This window comes from Macaca fascicularis, chromosome 8 (assembly GCF_037993035.2).
Source record: "Macaca fascicularis isolate 582-1 chromosome 8, T2T-MFA8v1.1".
Lineage (NCBI taxonomy): Eukaryota > Metazoa > Chordata > Mammalia > Primates > Cercopithecidae > Macaca > Macaca fascicularis.
In genome coordinates this window covers 153,599,397-153,620,762 of record NC_088382.1, presented here as the reverse complement: position 1 = coordinate 153,620,762, position 21,366 = coordinate 153,599,397, and the positions used below count along the sequence as shown (strand labels likewise).

Genomic DNA, 21,366 nt, shown 5'->3' with positions numbered 1-21,366 from the left:
CTGGTGCAGCCCACGCAGGGTGGCGGGCAGGGTCTGCCATCCCTGGGGCGACACTGTGGGTCGCTGAGCCGGAGCCGCAGGAGACCCCAGACCCTGTCCCTCCGGGCTCCACCTGATTCGGGGTCCTACTGGGCTGGCTCCCGCGGCTCCGCAGCCCTGCAGGAGCGTCGGGGGCGGGGTGGCTGCTGCAGCGGCGGCGGCGGCGGGGCGGGGACAGGGAACCGGTGGGAGCTCAGCCTTCACAGCAGGGTCAGCCTCTTCCACCCCGCCCGAGTTTGCCGCCCACAACCTGGCGTCCAAGGGGCAGGGCAGGGCTGTGGGGACCACTGTGAAGAGGCGCCGGGCCGGCTGGCCCTGAGCAAGTCCACACTGCAGCTCTTTGTCTTGGGGTGGGGTGGGGGGGCTGGGGGCTGCCCAGGAGCCCTGACTGGTTGCTCTGGAAACCTGAAGGGGCCTGGAGTGGGGGGAGAGGGGCCGCCCAGTCGTACACCCTGGCCCTCCCCGTGCTGAATCAGCTACCGCTTCGGTTCCCACAGGGTGGGGGCGGGGGGCAGTAGCTTCCGCCCGGGGGTCGGGGGGACGCCTGGACCCTGGCGCAGGGGGGTGTGTGCTTCGGGGGGTGTGTGCTGCAGGAGGTGTGTGCTGCAAGGCGGGTGGGGGTGGCGCATGCCGCAGGGGGGGCGTGTGCGGAGCTGGCAGGGTGGGCCGGGAACATTCTGCTCCGGGCTCCTCCCTGCGGCTTCCCTTCCCGCCTGCAGGCCCCTAGCTGGTGGGAGGGAGGGGATTCCCACCGAGCCCCGCCCCCTCTCTCTGCTGGAGGAAGCTACTGCCCTCTCCTGCCCCGAGCTGGCTCGGGGGAGGCGGGCTGGTCTGGTGGCGGCTCAGTGGGGGTCAGACCCGGCTCCCCTGCAGGCCTGTGTAGGAGAGAACCTAGGTCCACGTGCTTTTAAGGAGCCTTGGGGTCATTTTGGGACAGTGTGGGTATCGTGCGTTAATTTGGTGGGGCTCTTGGAGATTTGGTGGGGATTAGGTTAGGGAATCATGCCAGGAAGATGCGGTGGGGCTGCCGGGAGTGCAGGAGGTCAGTGTGTGGGGGGCGCTGAGGGACTGGCCAAAAGGGTAGGGACTGCTTTGGGCACTGGGCTGGGCAGGCTTGGACCCAGCTGGTGGTGTTCCCAAAGCCACAGCCCTGGTGGGTGGAGGGTCCGCAGGTGCTGGTGGTCCGAGGGGCGTGGCCTCTGTGGTCCCTACATCCTCCTTGAGCCTCACCTTCTGAGGCTGGCCTTTTCCTGCCTGGGGCTGGCTTCAGAGGGAGGGAGGGCCATGCCGCAACGAGCTGGCCCTGCCGGAGGGCTGTGGGAACAGCGGCTGTGCCTTCAGAGTTTCCCCGCCACCACATCTCTGTGCACGCAGGCGTGCGCGTGCGTGTGTGTGCGCGTGTGTGTCCGCGTGTGTGTCTGTGTTTGGAGCCTGCACCTGGCGCCATGGAGACGGCCCCATAAACCCGCCCCCACAAGCTGCTTGTTGGCCGCCTGCCGGTTGCTGGCCAGCGCCTCCCACCTCGGGATCCCCCCTCTCCCTCCCTCCCCCCCACTGCCCTATTTATAATCAGTTCCCGGGTTTGCTGTGCTTGGTGGGAAGGGGTGTGTCCGCTCAGGGCGAGCAGCGGTCCGGTGGGGGTTCATGGAGTACAGCGTGGGATGGTGGGAGTGTTGGGTGTGGTGCCCATGCCTGGACCCTCAGTGCCCGCGGCAGCAGGGGGTGGGGGCATGATGGGTGTGGCTGGGCCAGGCCTGCAGGGCCTCACAGGGCAGTTTCCTCTTCCCTTCCCTTGGGCCCTGGCCGTCTTCTGGCCTGGCATTCTTCCACCCTGCAGCCATCCATCTGGCCCACAGACGGGCACTTGGGCTGCCCAGGGTGGGCATCTGTGGGCCGTAGGGACTCGGTGACTTTCTCTGTGGCAGCATCTGGGAGTCTCTGGCCTCCAACAGCTGGGTTGGAGGCGGGGGTGAATAGAGGCCCCTCTGAGCCCCATAGCCGGTGCTCTGCTCACAGGGCTGTGGGCTTGGAGAGGCCACCCCTAATCTGGCCTGGAGTGGGAAGTGTTAACTTGGGTGGCCACCGCCTCCAAGCCTGGTGTGTGGAGGTGGGGGCTCTGTCCGTTTGCCTGCCTGATGGACAGCAGCAGCGGCTCCTGCAGCCCGCCCATCCTTGTGCTGTGGCAGCTGCCCCCAGCCGCTCCCCTCAGACTTCCTCCCTCAAGACCCCAGCTTCTTCCCCAGGCCCTAGTCCTCTCTGCTCAAGCCTCACGTCCCTCCAGGCCTGGCAGCCCAGCACCCCCCTTCAGATCCTTGTGAAGCCGGGACACCAGACCCACATCCCTGCCGAGGACCCCTCCTGCCCTCAGCCCCCCTGCCTGCCCTGCCACCCTCTTCTTTAGACTGTTGGTCTGTATCCGCCCCCACTCGCCCCAGCACAGTCTTAGGGACCTTGAAGGATGTGTTTAGAAACTGATGTCATTTCTGACGTTGGAGCCGCGGGGCCTGGTGGGGGGAAAGGGGCAGCTGTGGGGATGGCCGCTGCCTCTTGAGGTGCCCCCTACTCTACAAGGGCCCCGTCGGCTGTGGGTGGGAGGGGCCGCCCGTGCTGCTGAGTCAGAGGGGGCCGGCCCGGCATCCTGGAGGAGGGCGGGCAGCCGGCAGTGCCGCCGGGATTGCACGGAGCCAGGCGCCGCGAGCCACACAGCCGGGAGCCCGCGCCCTCACGCTCAGCACCCCAGCCTGCCTGCCTGCCTGCCCTGCCGCTGCCCGCTGTCACACCCTGTAGCGCGAGAGCCTCTCTCGGTGCCCCGGGCCTTTTCGTGGTGCCCTGCCTGCTGCCTTCGCCCCTGCGCTGCCTGCCCGGCTCCAGCAGCCATGGTGGCCGGCATGCTCATGCCACGGGACCAGCTGCGGGCCATCTATGAGGTTCTCTTCCGCGAGGGTGTGATGGTGGCCAAGAAGGACCGGCGGCCCCGCAGCTGGCACCCCCATGTGCCCGGCGTCACCAACCTGCAGGTCATGCGTGCCATGGCGTCCCTGCGGGCACGGGGCCTGGTCCGTGAGACCTTTGCTTGGTGCCACTTTTACTGGTACCTCACCAATGAAGGCATTGCCCACCTCCGCCAGTACCTGCACCTGCCACCGGAGATCGTGCCCGCCTCTCTGCAGCGCGTGCGCCGCCCCGTCGCCATGGTGATGCCCGCACGCCGCACCCCCCACGTGCAGGCTGTGCAGGGTCCCCTGGGCTCCCCACCCAAGCGGGGGCCACTGCCGGTGGAGGAGCAGCGGGTCTACCGTCGGAAGGAGCTTGAGGAGGTGTCACCTGAGACCCCTGTGGTGCCTGCTACCACCCAGGGGACCCTGGCCAGGCCAGGCCCGGAGTCTGCCCCAGCCACAGGTCAGCTGCACCCTGACCCCAATCATGAGGGGTGGAAAGTGGGGGTCTGGTTTGTCGGGTCTTGGGCCTGGGCCTGGGCTGGAGTGGTTGCAGTGGTCGGCCGGCTTGTGGAGCGTTGCTCACACCAGCAGGTGGCCCCCCCGCCCGAGGCGGGGGTGTGCTTGCTGATGGACCCACATGGCCCCTCCTCCTCGGCTGGCTGGGGACCTTGGGGTGTGTAGGCCAAGGAGGAGCCTGTGGCTGATGCCAGTGCCTCCCCAGGCACACCCTGGGGCGCCCCCTCCCCTCTCTCCAACACTGCCTTTGCCTTCACCCCCTACGCCGCCTCTGCTGTCCCAGTGACCTGTCTGCCCCGAGGCTCCTTGGCACCGAGGTGGGGGTGTGCGAGGAGGTGCTGGCGCTGGTTGGGTGTGGCCCTCCTCCAGCACGTGGCCCGGCTGCCTACCCTGCCACAGTGGTTGATGGGTCAGGCTTGGTGTTGCACAGAGTGCCCAGTGTGACCAGTAACTGAGTGCTTGGCCAGCTTGGGCTTGGTGGTGGCTGGGGATGGCTCTGGGTGGGATGGGGAGAAGCGCAGGGTCCAGGCAGGAGGCTCCTCCGGCACAGCAGAGGCCGCGGGGCTGGGGTGTGGTGTGTGCTGGCCCAGCCTGGGGCCTAGATAGGCCCTTCCTGGTATGAACCAGGTCCCACAGGACAGGACGGGTCCTGTCGTCCCAGAGGCTTCCAGAGACCCTTTGCTCTGCCCCTTCTCTGTGGCCTCCCTCTGTCCACAAGCACCTGTACCAGCAGGACCCAGGTGGGCAGATGTGTCCCCTGCAGCCCAAGGCTCACACACGCAGTGGAGCACTCTGCCCTCCATGGTGGCTCAGGATGGCCCGATCCCCCAGCTTGAGGCCAGCCTGGCCCCACCTCCCTCTTTGGGCCTGGCACCTGGGGAGCAGCTTGCTGTCTCAGGCTGAAGAAGGGGGCCTAGAGTGGGGCTCTCAGGGTGGCCAGGAGTTTGCCAGGGGTGTCGGGGAGGGGGCCCAGGGGAGGCCCAAGTTTGGGGCACAGCTCCCTGTATGGGGGGCTGGGCGGAGCCCTGGTGCTGGCTGGCCTGGGGTGAGTTGGACTTGTTAGGGGCTTGCCTTGGGCCCATCTGGGAGGATCAGTGAGGCTGTGGGGTGGAGGCTGGGCTCCCCTCCTGGCTGTCTCTGAGGCCTCGGACAGGTTGTGCGGCCTCTCTAGCTCCTCGCTAAATGGACGACATGTCTCCGACAGGAGGCATGAGACAAAGACCCAGCCCATGTGGCCTTCCTGCTGGCCTCTCCCACCCGGCACCCCTGCCCACCCACTCCCTGGTCATTTGGCAGCCCAGCCTCCTCATGCTCAACTCCTGGGTGTGGTGACTGGGAGCCCCTCCCCTCTTTTTTCTCCTTCCTTGTCCGTGGCTAGGCTGGGCCTGCAGGGCAGGCAGCTGGCGGCAGGGCCAAGGAGGAGGGGTGCTGGGTGTGGCTGCAGCAGGCAGAGTGGAGGGCACCCCTCCCCGATGGAGGTGACTCAGTCCCCCTGAAGCCACAGCCGCCAGCGGCAGCTCAGAGTTTCCAACAGGAAGCGAGCCACAGCTCCGGATGAGTCAGGGCCAGCAGGCTCAGACCCCTCTCTCCCCTGGACCTCATGGGCTGAGCTTGGGGATGGGAAGGAGGAGGCTCGGATGTGGAGTGTGGCAGAGGGCCAGGGCTGGGCCTCAGGCAGTGGCAGCGGTCATGATGGCCCTGCATACAGCCCGTGGCAGTTCTGATGATACCTGAGACCATGGACTTCTCGGGGTTTTTTTAAGTGATCAAGCAGTGAGCTACCCTGCCCTTCCCCACCGCACAGCCGCTCCGTGGGTCGGCAGAAGGGCAAGGTCAGAGCTCGTGGGCCAACTGTGCAGGTCCACGATGGCCCTGTTGGATGGGCTGCCCCTCTCCATCCAGCCCTGGCTAGGGAGCGCCAGCTATACCCCTGAGGTGAGGCCCCTGCCCTCCCTGTGCCCTGGTGGTCTGCTTATCCCTGGGTGTGGCCCCTCGGGGCCTGCTGGCAGCACATCTGTGTGGGAAGCCATCTGCCCACCTGCTTGCATAGCCATGCACAGGCCAGGGCCAGACCCAGACGGAGCCCCTGCCCCTCGGGGCTCCAGATGTGTGGGGTGAACTGGGTGAGGAGAGAGTGATGGGGAGGTGGCTTCAGAAGCAATCAGGGAGGGCTCTGAGGAGGTGCCTGCCCTGCCAGGAGCAGCCTGGAGAGAGGGACAGAGGGAGGCCGGAAGGCCGGAGGGACTCATGGGAAGGCCCTGGGCCTGTGGCAGAGAGTTTCAGTTGCTTGGTGTGGTGGGAAGCTGTAGGAGTGTGTTTTTATATGTGAGTTTCATGTACATTTCATTTTTATTTTATTTATTGTTTTGAGATGGAGTCCTACTCTGTTGCCCAGGCTGGAGCGCAGTAGCGCAATCTTGGCTCACTGCAACCTCTGCCTCCCGGGTTGAAGCGATTCTCATGTCTCAGCCTCCTGAGTAGCTGGGATTACAGGCGTGAGCCACCACGCCCGGCTAAGTTTTGTTTTATTTTTTTTAGTAGAGACGGGTTTTCGCCATGTTGGCCAGGCTAGTCTCGAACTCCTGACCTCAGGTGATCCGCCCGCCTCAGCCTCCCAAAGTGCTGAGATTACAGCTACCACCCAGTCCTAATTTACCTTGCAAATAGCGATGCTTTGCCTGGCTCAAAATTCTGAAGGAACCGAGGATTGTGTGGAGGAGATGCCAGCTGAGCGCTGTCCATGCACCAGCAACGGGCAGGGGCCAGGCAGCCACCACCATGGCGAGCACTGTCCACACACAGCACCTAGAGCTGCTTCTCACAGCAAAGGGCAGGGGCCGGGCAGCCGCCACCACTTCCGCTGTACACGGAGGACACGCCTGTGCCTCCAACCTCCCTCCTTGACCCTCTGTGGCCCTGCGTCAAGGAGGGCGCCTGGAAGTGGCCTGGCTGCCTTGCCCTTCTTCATGGCCACAGGGTGCCCGGGTGGAGGTGGACTGTGGCCCAGCCAGCTCTCCACAGGGATCACTGGCTTTGCCGAGTCGCCTGTTTACAGGATTTCTGTAGATCGCCCGCAGGCTTCTAAGGGGAGTTATGGTGGGCTTTGATTTGCACTTCACTGGTCAGCGAGCATCTGGGTGGAGAGGTATGGAGAGGGGAGGCAGGTGTCACCATCACCCCTGGACACGATGCCTGGGGCTGTGCTGGTTGGGGAGGACTCAGGTGGAGGAAGAGACCACCTTTGGGGCTGAGGAACGTGAGTCTCAAGGAGTGGGATGGGGTGGGCAGTTTGGGGCTCTGCTCCCGCCTGGCTCATGAAATACCACTGGGCACATGGATGCCTGGAATGTGGGTAGGAGGGTGGGAGGGCAGGGCTGGGCTGGTGGGGCCTGCAGCGGGGAGGGGAGGCTATAGGGTGGGGTCTGCTGGGCGGGGCAGGAACAGCAGGGAATACCCATGGGCTGGGGCCAGAGGGCTCTCCGGGATCGCAGGCAGGCCAGTCCCCGCACCCCCAGGCAGGTCTGCCGGGCTGGTCTGACCCGTCAGTCTGCCGGGCTTCAGCTCCACTCACTGACTAAGGGGTGGCTGCGAGGAGGAGCTGCTGCTACCAGGGCATGAGTGGGCCCTCCCTCTGCCTCCCACCCCTTCCCTCCTTCCTGCCTCGCCTTCCTCCCTGCCGGCTCTCGGAGCAGCCTGGCCTGTGCGGCAGCCATGGACAGGTACAGCATGGAGGAGCTGATTCAGCTGGGCCAAGGTAGGGCAGGCAGAGCTGGGGGCTGTGGGAGGCAGAGGATGGGGAGCCAGGGACCAAGGCCTCCGGCTATGCAGGGCCACAAGGGGGCCGGGGCCGCCCCTGGCAGACCTGTCTCCCTGTTGCCCACAGTTCTGTGCCGCCAGACGCCAGAATCTGGGATGCAGGGATAGGCACGGCCCCCGCTTGGAGCTGCCCCAGGGGTGTGTGTGATGTGTGTCCCGGAAGCACAGGCCCGGCCGGGCCTCTGTGGAATGGTAGAAGAACTGCCCGCTGCCAGCCTGGGGCACTCCTGCCTCCAGGAGCTGGTTCTCACCCAGGCTGTTGAGTCAGGCTCCTCTGGGGCTTCCCCAGCCTGTGACGGGGAGTGGGCTGAAACGTCCAGCCTGTCGGCCCCTGCCTACTGCTGGCCAGATGCCGGCCTGGGCTCAGCTGGGAGTTGGGCCGTCTCTGGCATGCCTTTGGGGCAGCGGGTATCCCTGACCCTCAGGGCTGTCGGGGCCCGCCCAACCCCTGGCCACCCAGAGCGGGCCACTGCAGGCATTTCCCTCCGCCACACGTTTTTGAGGTGTGGGGCTGGAGAGCAGGAGGCTGGGGTGGGCCCGGCCCTCTTGTCCCTGGGCTTCCCAGCATGGACCGGGGTGTCCTGCCTAGTGGCCCGGGGCCAGGCTGGTTCACTGTGCCTTGCTGTGGGCTGAAGTGACTACGGTGGAGGCCACCTGGGCTCAGATGGCAGCGTGCAGGACGGCGGGCGGCGTCTCAGGCTCCTGGTCTGTATGACGCATTCCTGGTATAGGACTTCACGGGTTTTGCTGAGAGTTCCATGTGGTGCCAGGAGCGACGCTGTGGGATGGGGTAGACCATCAACGTGCATTCTGCTGGGCCTGAGGGGTGTGCCCAGCAGACGGGGGTTCCAGGGAGAGGAGCGGGACTGTGCATGCCCCACATCCTGTTTCCCCGGCTGCACTGGGATCTGATCTGCATAGGATATACTATGGGCCTGCCTGTGGCCAGGCCCCCTGACCCAGGCCTTCCACAGAGCAGGACTTTGGGGCTCCTGGGTGGAGCCAGGCCAGTCTTCTGCTGTGGCCCAGGAGAGGCGTCTCCATCCCAGATTCCTGGGACCCCAGGAGAGGTTGTGCTGTGGGGCAGGCGCTGGCCTGGGTGGCCTGAGCCCTGATTTTGGGCTGCCTGGGTATCTGGCCCGTGCGTGACCTTGGGGCGGCTGTCCCGGCCACCGGTGGGGCCAGGTGCTGCGTTGAGTGACCTGCGCAGGGCCCTCTGGGAGAATGGGCAGCCTCTTCTCTTGGCCCTTGTGGCCTTTCCAAGAGTACCCCCTGGGTGGGCAGGGCAGGTGGGTGGGGACTGCACCCCCTCCTGCAGGGACGTGAGCCTGCGCCCCCCTGCGCCTTGCTGTATTATATTAGAACCCCCTGTGGGAGCTGGGGGACCGAGGTGTCGGGTGGCATCTCCCAGCCAGACCCGACTGCAGCGGGGCCTGGGTGCCCTCGCGCTGCACGTCATGTTCTAAGTCTGGGTGGTGACGGTCCTCGCGCGCCCTCCTCAGATATTTATATCCCCTGGGTCCCTGCCCACCGCTCCCCTCCCCCACAACCTGCTGCTGACAGCGGCACGGCCGTGCCCTCCTCCCACCCGACGCTGCCGCTGGTGGCTTGTGCCTCCTCCGAGGGGCCTGTGACCTCCCACACCCCTGGCCCGCTCCGTCTGCCCTGTGGGCTCCTGCCACCGTCCCCGATGAAGATCGTGCCCGGTAGGTGGGCAGCCCTTGAAAGCCTTGTGAAATCCTGGCCCCTTGCTGGGGACAGGAGCCAGAGGGCTGGGGCTGAGGCTGGAGGCCAGGGGCTCTGTCCCTTGCCCTGCACGCAGCCTGCCTCATGCGCCCTCACCTAAACCCCCTCACCCCAATCTGCAGTCTCACTCTGGGGGCGTTGGGGCTGGTGAGGAGGGTGAAGGTGAGGGAGTGCGGTGGGATCAGCTGCAGGCTTGGGTTGGAGGCTCTGGCATCCCTCCATGCCGGCCGGCTCTCCCCAGGGGGCAGCCTTGGAGGCGGCGTGGGCTGCTCAGGCCCCTCTTCTGGTGGGGACAGCAGGGGGAGGCTGGGAGGGAGGGAGGGTGTGTGCCGAGGCCGCGGGCAGTGCTGGGGGGCTGCAGCTTGGCCATACGTGCGGCTGGCCCCTCCTCCCAGCGGGTGTGGCCACGGGGACGCAGGGGTTAAGGCCAGCTAACCTTGAGCGTCAGTAGCTCTGCGCAGGGACAGCTGAGCCGGCCGGGTGGGGAGCGAGGGTGGGGAGGTGCTGAGGGCTGGACCGGCGGAGGGAGGAGGAGAGAAGGCGGGCGGGAGCTGTCTCGGGGCTGCCGCCGCCGCGTATGGGGCGGTCCTGCAGGCAGGGCAGGCTCCGTCCCGGCGCTCCCCCTCGCTCACCCTGCATGCCGGGAGGGGGCCTGTCTAGCCTGGAGCAGCCGGTTCCCAGTGCAGGAAGGGCAGCCCTGGAGGTTCTGTGTGGTGGCCATGGAGCCCTCAGGCAGCCTGTTTCCCTCCCTGGTGGTTGTGGGCCATGTTGTCACCCTGGCCGCTGTGTGGCACTGGCGCAGGGGACATCGGTGGGCACAGGACGAGCAAGGTAAGCCCGGCTGGTGGCTGCCAGGGACTCGGGGCGGGGCAGAGGGGCCGCCTGCCTCCCGCCCCTTCATTCCCTGTGCCCTCCTCTTCCTGTTTCCAAGCTGCATGTCAGTGAAAGCAGTGTTGCCCCCCGCCCCACCCTGCAGTGTAGACCCTGACCCTGCTGCAGTCCCAGGGCGGGGCAGGCTCTGCGGCGGCCCTCAGCCTGCAGCCTGTACTGGGAAGGAGGGTGGAAGGGGAGGCTGGCAGGGCAGGAGCCTGTGGCAGCTGCCGTGGCAGGGACAAGTGGGGCAGGTGCCTGTCCGGCCATCACTGAGGTAGAGGTGGCTCCCTGCCCACAGAGCAGGGGGTGGAGCCGCACACAGGTGAGGCAGGTGCCCTCATGCCCTCAGGCCCCACAGGGGGTGGGGGCAGCCAGGCTGTGCCCTGCCCTCCCTGCTCAAAGTCACCAGCTCCTGGGCTGTGGTCCCAGGTAGCAGCTGTGCCCAGCACAGGATGGGGTGGGGCTGGAGTGAATGGAGCCTGGGGCGGGGCCCTGGGGATTGGGCAGCTTCAAGCATGGGCTTCTGGCCAGAGGGACTGCCTATCGGGGACCTGGCCGGCTGGACCTCTCCTGCAGTGAGGGCGCTGCCTGGCTCAGCTCCTCTGCTGGATCCCCGAACTTGAGATGACTCAAGATGGGGCTTCTAGGCGTGGAGCTGGGGACGCTCGGAGCTGCCCGGGACTCAGCTGCCAGGATGGGACTTGGGCTGAGGGCTTCTTCCCCATCCATGTTTTTGGCCGGGAACCAGACACTGTCCCTCCCTCCCCATCTCGGCCCACGATTGTCCCCCTCGGCCACGGTCCTGGCTCACAGGATGCCTCTACTCCCCAGATGTGGTTCAGCCCCTCGGTTCTGCCCCTAGCGTTGTCTGCCCACCACCTGGCCCCATGCCCTGCCTTCCTCCCTGGGCCCCACTGTGCCATCCTGCTGGGAGGCCCCTCCCATGCCGCGGCAGTCCCGGGGCAGCCTCCCAGCCCAACCCGTGGGTTGGGGCGCGGCTTCCTGGCTGCGCTGGGCGGGGCTGTGCGCCAGGGCAGGTTCTTTGGGTCTGGGCCTCGCTCCCGCAGTGGGCGGATTGTGGGGGGAGGTGGAAGAGGTGGAGAGCCAAGCCGGCGCCCTCGCAGCGTGGGCTGGAAGCAGAGGCGCAGCCGCGGTCCAGCTCCCCGCACTGTCCGGGGGTCGAACCGGGGCTCAGGCCGCGACCGGCATGTCGGGGGCGGGGGGCGCCTTTGCCTCGCCAAGGGAGGTCTTGCTGGAGCGGCCGTGCTGGCTGGACGGGGGCTGCGAGCGGGCCCGCAGGGGCTACCTCTACCGGCAGCTGTGCTGCGTAGGTGGGTGCGGTGGCGTGGCCGGTGGCACCGAAGGGGCCACCGTCGCCCTCACCTAGTGGGGCTTGGTCTCTGCTGGGAACCGCCGCCCGGCCTGGGATGGGGGTGGTGCCCTGGCCAGGTGCAGCCTTGCCCCCTGAGCTCCGGAAACACCTGGGGAGGAAGGCGGGGTGATGTTCCCCTACCCCCATTTGTTTGTCTCTAAAGAAGGGGCTGGAGGGGGCGGGGCTGGCGTACTCCCAGCTGCTTCACGTCAGCCTGGGCTTTGGCCCGGGTTTCCAGGACACGGGGGAGGGAGGAGGTGCTGAAGGCGGGGCTCCGGGCCTTCTGTGGACTTGCTGCAGTCCTGGGCCAGTGGGATTCCCCTCCCAGTCTTGGGGTTTCCGTCCTAGGACTGTCTCCACTAGCTGCGGGACCTCAGCCATAGCATCCACACCTATAAAACGGGGGGCGATACTCCTCAGAGGGCCATGGCAGTGCCTGTCGTGAGGGACCCTGGGCTGGCGGCCGAGGGTCAGCTGCCCTGGACAGCACAGGTGCCAGGCAGGTGTGCAGAGGCACCTGAGCTGGGGGTGTTCTGGGTACGTCCCAGGTGGGAGAGCCAGCTGAGCCGCAGCTGTAGAGGGTGGGTGTGGCTTGGCTGGGTAGGGCAGTGGGGAGGGGGTGCGGTTGGTTTTAGGGTCAGAATAGGAGGAATGGGGCATCCATGGTAGGGATCAAAGGGGCAGGCTGGGCTGGGAGGGAGGGGAGGTGATGAGGAGGGAAGAGCTCAGAGCAAAGAGGTGCCCAGAGGCAGGAAGTGGGGAAGGGGAACTCGAGCCAGGCTTGGGAGGTGGAGGCCCCTGACTGAGCCCCCAGCACACCCAGCCCCAGCCCTGCCCTGCCCCAGCCCTTCTCCCCACCCTGCCCCTTCCCTTCCCTGAGCCCCTGCCCCATTCCTGTCCCTGGCCCGGCCCAGGGCGGCATCTTTGGAGGCCTGTTAGTGGCAGGGAGAAGGCTGGAACAGGGGCCTGACTAGGGTGGGGCCCACGTGAGTCCTGGACCTTGGCCCCAGCTCCCGGTTTCCAGCTGTCCTGGACTCCCTGTGCCCACCTCCCTGGCTGTTCCGGGATCTCACGCTGTGCCCCTCAGCAGAGTGGCAGCCGCGTTCCCGCAGGCAGGAGCCACCTGGTCACGGCCAGGACCCCAGAGCCCCACGCCCAGCAGGCGCGGTGCTTGGCCTCAGGAGAGCTGCTGGGCCCCGGGCTTCTGAAGAGGCAAACAGTGTTTCCAGAGGCTTTGCACCCGGGGACGGGTGGCAGAGGTGTGAGGTGCGGGGTGCCCTCGGGCACACGACCGGAGGCGCTGACCAGTACGGGGTCAGGTTTTGGTTTGGGGGCTTCTGTGACTCCTGAGGTCCTGGAGGCTGCTGGGCCAGACAGGCAGAGCAAGAGGGTCACCCCGAATCTCACGCCAGGCTCAGAGTCGACGCGTGGAGACCAAGGGGTGTCTTTGTGGGGCGGGGTGTAAGACGTGGCAGAGCCCTGGGGACTGACTGTGCCCCTTGGCGTGGGGTGGGGGCTTCCTCACCTCTGAGGGGTTCTGGCACCCCCTCACGGCCTCACGGGCAGTAGGAATGGGGTGGGGTGAGCTCTTCCCAGAACCGAGGGCTGAGTGCAGCTCCCAGCTGGACCGAGTCTGCCTGATGTACGGCTGGAACATTCTTGTGGTTGGGGCAGCGCATTCTTTCCTATGGTGGTCGGGTGGGCTGGCCAGGCCCAGAAGCTGGCCAGAGGCAGCTCCGCCCCAGACCCCAGGGAGCCAGAGGCCTCAACCAGCGCAGGCCCTTTGCCCTTTGCCCTTTACAGCAGGAGGCTGCTTCCCTTGGGCCCCACCCAGCTGCAAACAGCACCCCCCACCCTGGGGTCGCCCAGGTCCTGCCTCAGGTGTGGCTTCCCATCCATGAGTCACAGGCCTGGGCCCCCTCCCCATCCCTGACTCACTGGCAGGGCCCCTCCTGGGGCTTCCTGATGCTCCATCCCCCCACGAGGCCCAGCCTCCGTGAGTCAGCCCTCAGCTACGAGCCTCCGGCCTAAGGTGTCCTCCTGGGCCAGGGTGGGCTCTGCAGGTGGGCGCTGCTCCAGGATGTGCCAGATGGGCAGCTTGGGAGGGGCTAGGCCTGCCGTGGGACCCCACTGGCCCCGGAGCAGTAGCCTGGCCTGGGGCAGGGCAGGCACCATGGGGTAGGGTGTGCTCCCCACTTCATGCAGGTCTGTGAGGAAGTGTGACTGGGGGGCTGCAAGAGCTGATGGGCAGCAGGCCCCCTCCCCTAGCCACGTGTCAGCGGCTTCCCGAGTCCTCCCCGGCAGAGTGGGTGGGCAGAGGCTGAAGTAGGGCCTGGCCCGGGCCTGGAGGGAGCTCCAAAGAGAGGCGTGGCCTCAGCCCCTCCCACTGGGGGAGCCCTTCAGTCTGTTGGGGGGTCCTTCTGGGTGGCCGTGGGGATGGCCTGTGTTCCTTTGTGGTCCTGGCAGCATCTGGTGTGCAGTGAAGTGCCAGCTCCCCCTGTGTCCCCAGGTCCCCCTAGGGGACTGCATTGGGCAGGATGGGTGAGGAAACCCCGGTTTCCTGTTTCTGGCGGGCCGAGGGCGTGTCTGTGGGGGAGGGGGCTCCTTGCTCCTTCCCGCCGGGACACTCCCCTCCCTGGCGGCCTGGGCGGGGTGGGGCTTCGGGGGCGGGCCTGCTTCGCCGGGGAGTACAGCAGGCAGGGAGTGGCCACATCGACTGGGGCTCTGAGCTGAGCCTGTGCTCCTGTGCCCAGTGAGCGTCTCGTGGGGCCGCCAGCCTTCAGCTGCCTGTGTGCCACGCGGGGCTGCCCGGAGCACTGTGCTGAGGCTGAGCATCTGGGCGACGAAGGTGTGGGGGCAGCATGTCTCAGCACCAGCTCCGCGTGCCGGAGCCCCAGGGCCTGGGCCGAAAGAGAACCAGCTCGGAGGACAACCTGTACCTGGCTGTGCTCAGGGCCTCTGAGGGCAAGAAAGGTAGCAGGGCTCCCCTTGGGCACCTCCGCCAGGCAGGGCGGGCCCCTGTGGGAGGAAGGCCCACATCCTGTGGCAGGAAGCCTTGGCACCGGGTGGGGGGCTGGTCTCGGAGATGGGGGTCGGGGGACAGCCATCCCCACTCAACACAGAGTGGGCCAACAGGAGCCCGCAAGGCCGATGGGGGCCTCTGAGCATCAGGTGTCAGGCCTGGACGGGCGAGGAACTCTGCACTCTGGGGAAGGTTTGCTGCTCTGTCAGCACCACAACAGCTTCCCTTCCAACACCCCAGCGGGCCCTGGCCCTGGCTCTGCCACACCCCTGCTTGGGTCTCAGTCTGTAGGGGGCGGCGGGTGTGCAGGACGGGACATGTGTGCCCTGGGCTCAGGGTGCGGTCCAGGACCCTCCCATTTCCTCGGGGGAAGAGTCGGGTGGGGTGGTGCACCTGGCGGCGCCTGGGCCCCTGGCACCTGGGTCTCTGCTGTCCTGGCTGGGCTGTGGGTGAGGGCGCCTGGGTCTCTGTGTGATCTGAGGGAGGCTTTGGGGCTCCCCAGGCGGGACCTGGCCAGCCAGGCTGCCGTGTCTGCATGGTGGTCACCGGAGGGCCCCCGGGGCTTCTCCCAGGCCCCAGGTAAACTGGTCTTGTCTCCCCCAGATGAGCGGGATCGTGTGCAGAAGAAAACCTTCACCAAGTGGGTCAACAAGCACCTCATCAAGGTTGGTGGTGCATGCTCGTGCGTGTCACAGGGGCCGAGGCTGCCGGAGCCACCGAGGGAGGGTGGCCCCCGCCGCCTACGGCTGTCCCCATGCTGCCTGTGCACTCACCTTTCATCTCTGAAACCTGTTATTTTCTGTCCTTTTTCTTCCCTACGCCTGCTCCTGTCTCTCTCTTCCTCCTCTTCCTTCTGGTTTTTCCTGGTCTCTCCTTGCAGCACTGGAGGGCAGAGGTAGGTGCCTCCGCGGGGCAGGGGTGTGTTCCATGGGCTCCTGGGGGACTCAGCCCCCGCCTCCTTCCCTCTGGTACTGGCACCCACTCGGTGGATCAGCCTCCCAGGGACTGTTGGTGGCTCGGGGGGACTGGCCACCTCAGCTGCTGCTGTCCCCACAGGCCCAGAGGCACATCAGTGACTTGTATGAAGACCTCCGAGATGGCCACAACCTCATCTCCCTGCTGGAGGTCCTCTCGGGGGACAGCCTGGTACGTGTGCCCCTGCCCCTTCCGGGCCCTGCCTGCCCCCACCTGGAGACCTCTGCCTGCCTTCCCTCCTTGGGGCCTCTTCGGCCGCCCACTCTACTGAGAATCCAGCTTAGCCCTTCCTGCCGTCTCCCTGGGGGCAGCCTGGCCTCATCCCTGGCAGTGCCTCCCGCCCAGGCTGCTGGGCATCACAGCCGAGGGCCTGGCCTGGGAGTGGCCGCAACCCTCGGACCTCGGCTGCTCTGGGCCTTGCTGCCCTCCACATCGGGGCCCTGACACAGTAACCTCACGCTCTGCTCTGCTTTGGTTTCTCTGCTGCTTGGACTCTGAACCTTGACCTCTGCCCTTTACCCTTTGCCCTGCTCTGGCTGGGCAGCCGAGGGAGCGGGACGTAAGCAGGAGCTCACGCCTGGTGAGTGGCTGTGCCTGCTGGCCGCAGCGGCACGGGAGCTCCCCAAGACCATGGAGCCCAGCTTTCTGGGGGCTGGCGGCCCATCGGCCGACCCCTGCCTGGCTCTTGGGCGGGCAGGTGGTTGGGTGTCAAGCTGCCTGTCCACCGTGCTGCCCAGAGCTGGCCTGGGACCCACCAGCAGCTGCTGTGGCTGCCGCCGCCGGGCAGGAGGACCCCCCTTAGTGCCACTGCCCTCCACATGAGGCTTCCTGGCTGTTGTCTCCTCCCACCCCTTCCTTCCTTCCCTCAGTCTGGATCGCTGGACTTCCCGAGCCCTGGTGGGCCTGGCCCGGCCCCTGGGCCGGTGGCCTCCCTTTCCCTGCGGGGGAGGGTGAACCTGGGATGAGAGGGGCTGCTGCCCCCGGGGAAGACCCTTGGCTCGGTCGCTGCGGTGCTTAGGGGGTGTTGAGGGTGGGGCCTGGGAGCTGCAGCTGCACTGTGGGTGCTGACTGATCCCCCCCACAGCCCCGGGAGAAGGGGAGAATGCGTTTCCACAAGCTGCAGAACGTCCAGATTGCCCTGGACTACCTCCGGCACCGCCAGGTAAGGCTGCCCACCCGGCCCTGGGCCCAGCCAACCCCTCACCAAGCCAGCCCTGCCCTGTGGGCCGTGACCGAGAGCCCCTCGCTCACAGGTGAAGCTGGTGAATATCAGGAACGATGACATTGCCGACGGCAACCCCAAGCTGACCCTTGGCCTCATCTGGACAATCATTCTGCACTTCCAGGTAGAACGGCTGCCTCCAGGACCCCCACCCCCTGCAGGAGTTTGCGGAGTAGCCTGGGCTCCTTGGCTGGCGGGCTGATCCACTTTCTGGCTGGGTGTGGCCCGGGAGGTGGCTGGCACCATAGGTATGGTGGCGCCTGGGTGCCTTCCTGCCAGCCACAGCCCTGGACTGGATCTGTGGCCTGAGGGTACAGGCCTCTCTCTGAGGCCACCTATCCATGCCCTCTGGCCCTGGCTGGGCAGGGCCTGGAGCCTCCCTATGGAGGAATGTGGGCCCCGGTGCCTGCCCTGGGCAAGCTTCTGCAGCATCGCAGGCTGAGTCACCCGCTGCTTGTCCTGGCTGCACAGGAAACCACAAATCTGAGAGCTGAGCAGGCAGAGCCTGGTGCTGGCACGGCAGCTGAGTCACACAGGCTGGCAGAACGACAGGCAGCTAGGGGTGGGTGGGCAGAACCTGGCCTGAGCGTGCCACTGAGTGCAAAGCCAGGCTGCCAGAGGCCCCACCTGCCAGCCCGAAACCAGGGATGGAGCTTGAGCCCCAGCCTTTTCCAGGCCTGGGGGTTCTGGGCCAGGTTTAGGGGTATACTTATGGGCTCCTCTTATGCCCGCTGTCCTTCCACTCTGCTCCATCCCAGCCCCTGGAGGTGCAGGGTGCAGCCCAGCCTCCCCAGTTAGGGGAGTGGGCACCTGCTGTGTGGTGGCAGTGAGGGTTGGGGGTTCTGAGCTGTGTGGTGGTAGATGCCACCGGCTGGAGTGGCTGGACTTGTGGCCCCGAGGCATGGCCAGTCCCAGCAGCTTCCAAACAGGGAAAGGCCCCGGGGCCCAGTGCTGCCCTGGCTAGCTTGGTGGCCCCACACACTCCCCTGGGTGCCGAGCTGCCCCTGCCCCTGTGCATGTGGCTGTGGGCACAGGGCAGGCCTGACAGCTGTGGCTGAGCTGTGGCCTCCTATCCGCTGTGGGCAGATCTCAGACATCCAGGTGAGCGGGCAGTCGGAGGATATGACGGCCAAGGAGAAGCTGCTGCTGTGGTCACAGCGCATGGTGGAAGGGTACCAGGGCCTGCGATGTGACAACTTCACCTCCAGCTGGAGAGACGGCCGCCTCTTCAACGCCATCATCCACCGTCACAAGTACTTGGCCCCGGGGGCAGGGGGCTGGGGGCTGGGGGCACCCCCACAGTGCCTCCGCTAGGCAACTTCAGACACGTCGGGGCAGGAAGGAGGGCAGGAGGAACAGGGATGAGTGCCAGTTGGCCACCTCAGGGTGGTGGAGTTCAGGGCCCGGCCCTACCCTGGTGCCCTTCAGAAGCACCACCGCTTCCTCGAGGCTGGAGGGCCTGCAGGCTGCTGGTCCTCACAGCCAGGAGCATGTGCCCGCTGTGGACGCCTCCGGAGGGGCCTGGTGGGCAGGGTGGCTGCAGGGAGCCTCAGCTGCCTGGCACTCTCCGCTCTGCACAGTCCTCTGTGCTGTGCCCTGGGCTCCTGGGCATGGGGGTGGCAGGGCGCTTTCAGCTCTGCCCGTGTGGCAGCGCACCTTTCAGGGTGAGTGTGGGGCGGGGTCCACGGTTGCTGGGATGTGTGAGGAGCAAGCCTGTGTGCCCGCCTGTGTGGTGTGGCCGCTGGTCTTGTCCCACCCACCTGACGAGCCACCTGCTTGTTCCAGGCCCATGCTCATCGACATGAACAAGGTGTACCGGCAGACCAACCTGGAGAACCTGGACCAGGCTTTCTCTGTGGCGGAGCGGGACCTGGGAGTGACACGGCTCCTGGACCCTGAGGGTACGTCTGCGTGGCCCTCCTCCCTGCCCCTTCCCCTGCTGCCTGCCCCAGAGCCCCCGCTGAGCTGCCCTTCCCTGCAGATGTGGACGTCCCTCAGCCTGACGAGAAGTCCATCATCACCTACGTCTCGTCGCTGTATGACGCCATGCCCCGTGTGCCAGACGTGCAGGATGGGGTGAGGGCCAACGTGAGTGGGGGGCCTGGAGGGCAGGGGGCTTAGGCCTGGATGCACCGATGGCCCCTGACAGCCATCCGTGCCTGCCTGTGCCTGCCCACAGGAGCTGCAGCTGCGCTGGCAGGAGTACCGGGAGCTGGTGCTGCTGCTGCTGCAGTGGATACGACACCACACCGCTGCCTTTGAGGAACGCAGGTTCCCCTCCAGCTTCGAGGAGATTGAGGTGGGCCTGCCGTGTGGGGTGGGGTCCTGGGCCTGCCCTGAGGGCTGGGCATGGCTGCCGACACCCTCATCCCCGGCAGATCCTGTGGTCTCAGTTCTTGAAGTTTAAGGAGATGGAGCTTCCAGCCAAGGAGGCCGACAAGAACCGGTCCAAGGGCATCTACCAATCCCTGGAGGTGAGTGGGACCACTGGAGGGGTGGGTGGTGTCCTGGACCACCAGTGGTGTCCTAGAGGCTCTTCCAGAGCCCGACCTGGCCCTGCCTTTGGGACCAGGGCTGTCCCGGGTCTGGTGGGCTGGGGTCTGAGGGCCCAGCGCCCCATCCCCTGCCCCCTGCATATAGGGCCTGAGCTTGGCCCCTGTCCACAGGGAGCGGTGCAAGCAGGCCAGCTCAAGGTGCCCCCTGGCTACCACCCGCTGGACGTGGAGAAAGAGTGGGGCAAGCTGCACGTGGCCATCCTGGAGCGGGAGAAGCAGCTCCGCAGCGAGTTTGAGAGGTGGGTGGGGCCCTGTGGTGGCAGGGGAACCACCCGAGGGTGAGTCACTGCCTGGGGAGGAAACCCCCGCCCGCCCTTCCCCAGCGGGGGAACCCGAGCTCCCACTGGCCTTAGGACAGTGGGCCACAGGCAGGGAGGCCAGAGCAGGAGGCGAGCTACAGTCTGTGCCCAGGGCTGTGCCGGACCCGGCCAACGCAGCCCCTTCCCCGTGCTTCTGCCGCAGGCTGGAGTGTCTTCAGCGCATCGTGACCAAGCTGCAGATGGAGGCGGGGCTGTGTGAGGAGCAGCTGAACCAGGCCGACACCCTGCTGCAGTCGGTGAGGGGTGTGGGGCTGGCAGCACGGGAGGGAGGCCAGAGGAGCCTGCCCCGCCCTGCAGCCGGAAAGCCAGGGGGGGCTGTCTGCCTGGGCTCCTGGGGCGGGGCAGGGGCGGGGCATGCGGTGGGGAGTCCACCCCTGAGCTCCTCCCTCTGCAGCCAACTCTCACAGTGCAGCCAACTCTCACAGCCTGCTTTGGGCAGAGTTGGTTTCTGGTCACCGGGCAGAACCCAGGGTGGCTGCCTTGCCCCCATCAGGCCCCCTCCCCTACAGCGGTTTACGTTAGGGGCGGGGTGAAGAGAGGGTGAGGGGAGGGGTGAGGGGAGGGGTGAGGGGAGGGGTGAGGAGAGGGCCCAACCCACGCTGCTTGCCCAGGAGGACAGGGCCACACAGCGTTACAGGAGGAGTTACGTGGGGTGGGTAATGGAGGATGAGGCCCAGGACCCCACGGACATGGTCATGGGGGTATCGGTTCTTGGACTGGGCAGAATTACTCTGGACTTGGTCCCAATCCCCCAGAAGGCCGGCAGGAAGATGTGTGAGGTGGGCAGGGAGGGAAGGGGAAGGATGGGGACGGGGGCAGGGCCCACTGAGGCTGAGGAAGCGGGTGAGGGTGGCCGTCTTGGCCGGGGCCCCAGTGAGGTCAGAGGGGGATCAGCTGTGCTCCGAGTCACGACAACGACCTTGCAGGATGTCCGGCTGCTGGCCGCAGGCAAAGTGCCGCAGCGGGCAGGGGAGGTGGAACGGGACCTGGACAAAGCGGATAGCATGATCCGGCTGCTGTTCAATGACGTGCAGACCCTCAAGGATGGACGGCACCCGCAGGGCGAGCAGATGTACCGCAGGTGGGCCCCGCCCTGCCCTCCCTGATGCCCAGGTCCACACAGCCCCAGGCCTGCCAACACCTACCTGAGTCCTCTGCTGCCCCAGGGTATACCGTCTGCACGAGCGCCTGGTAGCCATCCGCACCGAGTACAACCTCCGGCTGAAGGCAGGCGTGGCGGCCCCTGCAACCCAGGTGACCCAGGTGGCTCTGCAGAGTGTGCAGAGGCGCCCTGAGCTGGAGGACTCCACTCTGCGCTACCTGCAGGACCTGCTGGCGTGGGTAGAGGAGAACCAGCACCGTGTGGATGGCGCTGAGTGGGGTGTGGACCTGCCCAGCGTGGAGGCGCAGCTGGGCAGCTACCGAGGCCTGCACCAGTCCATCGAAGAATTCCGGGCCAAGATTGAGCGGGCACGGAGTGATGAGGTGGGTGGCACTGAGCGATGGGCAGCGGAGGGGGTGGGCCGGGCCCAGCCACTGCAGGCCTCACCATCTCATCTGTTGCAGGGCCAGCTCTCCCCTGCCACCCGGGGTGCCTACCGTGACTGCCTGGGTCGGCTGGACCTGCAGTACGCCAAGCTGCTGGTGAGTAGGGGCAGGGCCAGCTGGGGGAGGTGGGTAGTCCGCGGCCTGCTGACACGCATCCTCCTGCCCACAGAATTCCTCCAAGGCCCGCCTTAGGTCCCTGGAGAGCTTACACAGCTTTGTGGCAGCCGCCACTAAGGAGCTAATGTGGCTAAATGAAAAGGAGGAGGAGGAGGTGGGCTTCGACTGGAGCGACCGCAACACCAACATGACCGCCAAGAAGGAGAGCTACTCGGTGAGGGGTGGCCCAGTGCCCCTGAACCCCACAGTCCCCTCCCCGCTGTGCCCTGGCTGTCCCCTGTAGTCAGAGACCAGTGGGGGCCCTGG

The 21,366-nt window shown here is 66.5% G+C and overlaps 2 protein-coding genes across 40 annotated transcripts in view; both read left to right on the top strand.

Moving 5' to 3' along the window:
- Positions 1-21,366, top strand: part of PLEC (plectin) — a 61,669-nt gene that overhangs the window by 23,575 nt on the left and 16,728 nt on the right. For 5 of the 39 annotated variants that reach the window (XM_045399339.3, XM_065519821.2, XM_065519822.1 and 2 more), the window contains 17 exons: positions 14,927-14,988; positions 15,204-15,218; positions 15,380-15,469; positions 15,843-15,878; positions 16,383-16,460; positions 16,552-16,644; positions 17,607-17,773; positions 18,306-18,421; positions 18,502-18,608; positions 18,700-18,819; positions 18,899-18,994; positions 19,187-19,314; positions 19,538-19,631; positions 20,322-20,476; positions 20,562-20,880; positions 20,962-21,039; positions 21,113-21,274. In XM_045399339.3, coding sequence (XP_045255274.2) covers positions 14,927-14,988; positions 15,204-15,218; positions 15,380-15,469; positions 15,843-15,878; positions 16,383-16,460; positions 16,552-16,644; positions 17,607-17,773; positions 18,306-18,421; positions 18,502-18,608; positions 18,700-18,819; positions 18,899-18,994; positions 19,187-19,314; positions 19,538-19,631; positions 20,322-20,476; positions 20,562-20,880; positions 20,962-21,039; positions 21,113-21,274 — 1,916 coding nt within the window. Of the gene's footprint in view, positions 1-2,709; positions 3,439-7,157; positions 7,249-8,883; positions 9,017-9,620; positions 9,888-10,994; positions 11,261-14,010; positions 14,275-14,926; positions 14,989-15,203; positions 15,219-15,379; positions 15,470-15,842; positions 15,879-16,382; positions 16,461-16,551; positions 16,645-17,606; positions 17,774-18,305; positions 18,422-18,501; positions 18,609-18,699; positions 18,820-18,898; positions 18,995-19,186; positions 19,315-19,537; positions 19,632-20,321; positions 20,477-20,561; positions 20,881-20,961; positions 21,040-21,112; positions 21,275-21,366 lie in introns of those variants that run through there. The other 34 variants (XM_073999716.1, XM_065519843.2, XM_065519824.2 and 31 more) reach the window with 27 other exon arrangements.
- On the top strand, positions 667-2,764 carry LOC135964870 (uncharacterized). Its single transcript, XM_065519940.1, has 2 exons — positions 667-700; positions 1,278-2,764. The coding sequence occupies exons 1-2, from the start codon at positions 667-669 to the stop codon at positions 2,438-2,440; spliced, it is 1,197 nt and encodes a 398-aa protein (XP_065376012.1). The 3' UTR covers positions 2,441-2,764.

What these genes read in the sequence shown, in the direction of transcription:
- LOC135964870 (XM_065519940.1), top strand. Translation starts at nt 667, where the DNA reads ATGCCGCAGGGGGGGCGTGTGCGGAGCTGGCAGG. An exon ending in GCGTGTGCGGAGCTGGCAGG is followed by an intron (nt 701 to 1,277) that starts GTGGGCCGGGAA and finishes TCACCTTCTGAG; the next exon opens with GCTGGCCTTTTCCTGCCTGG.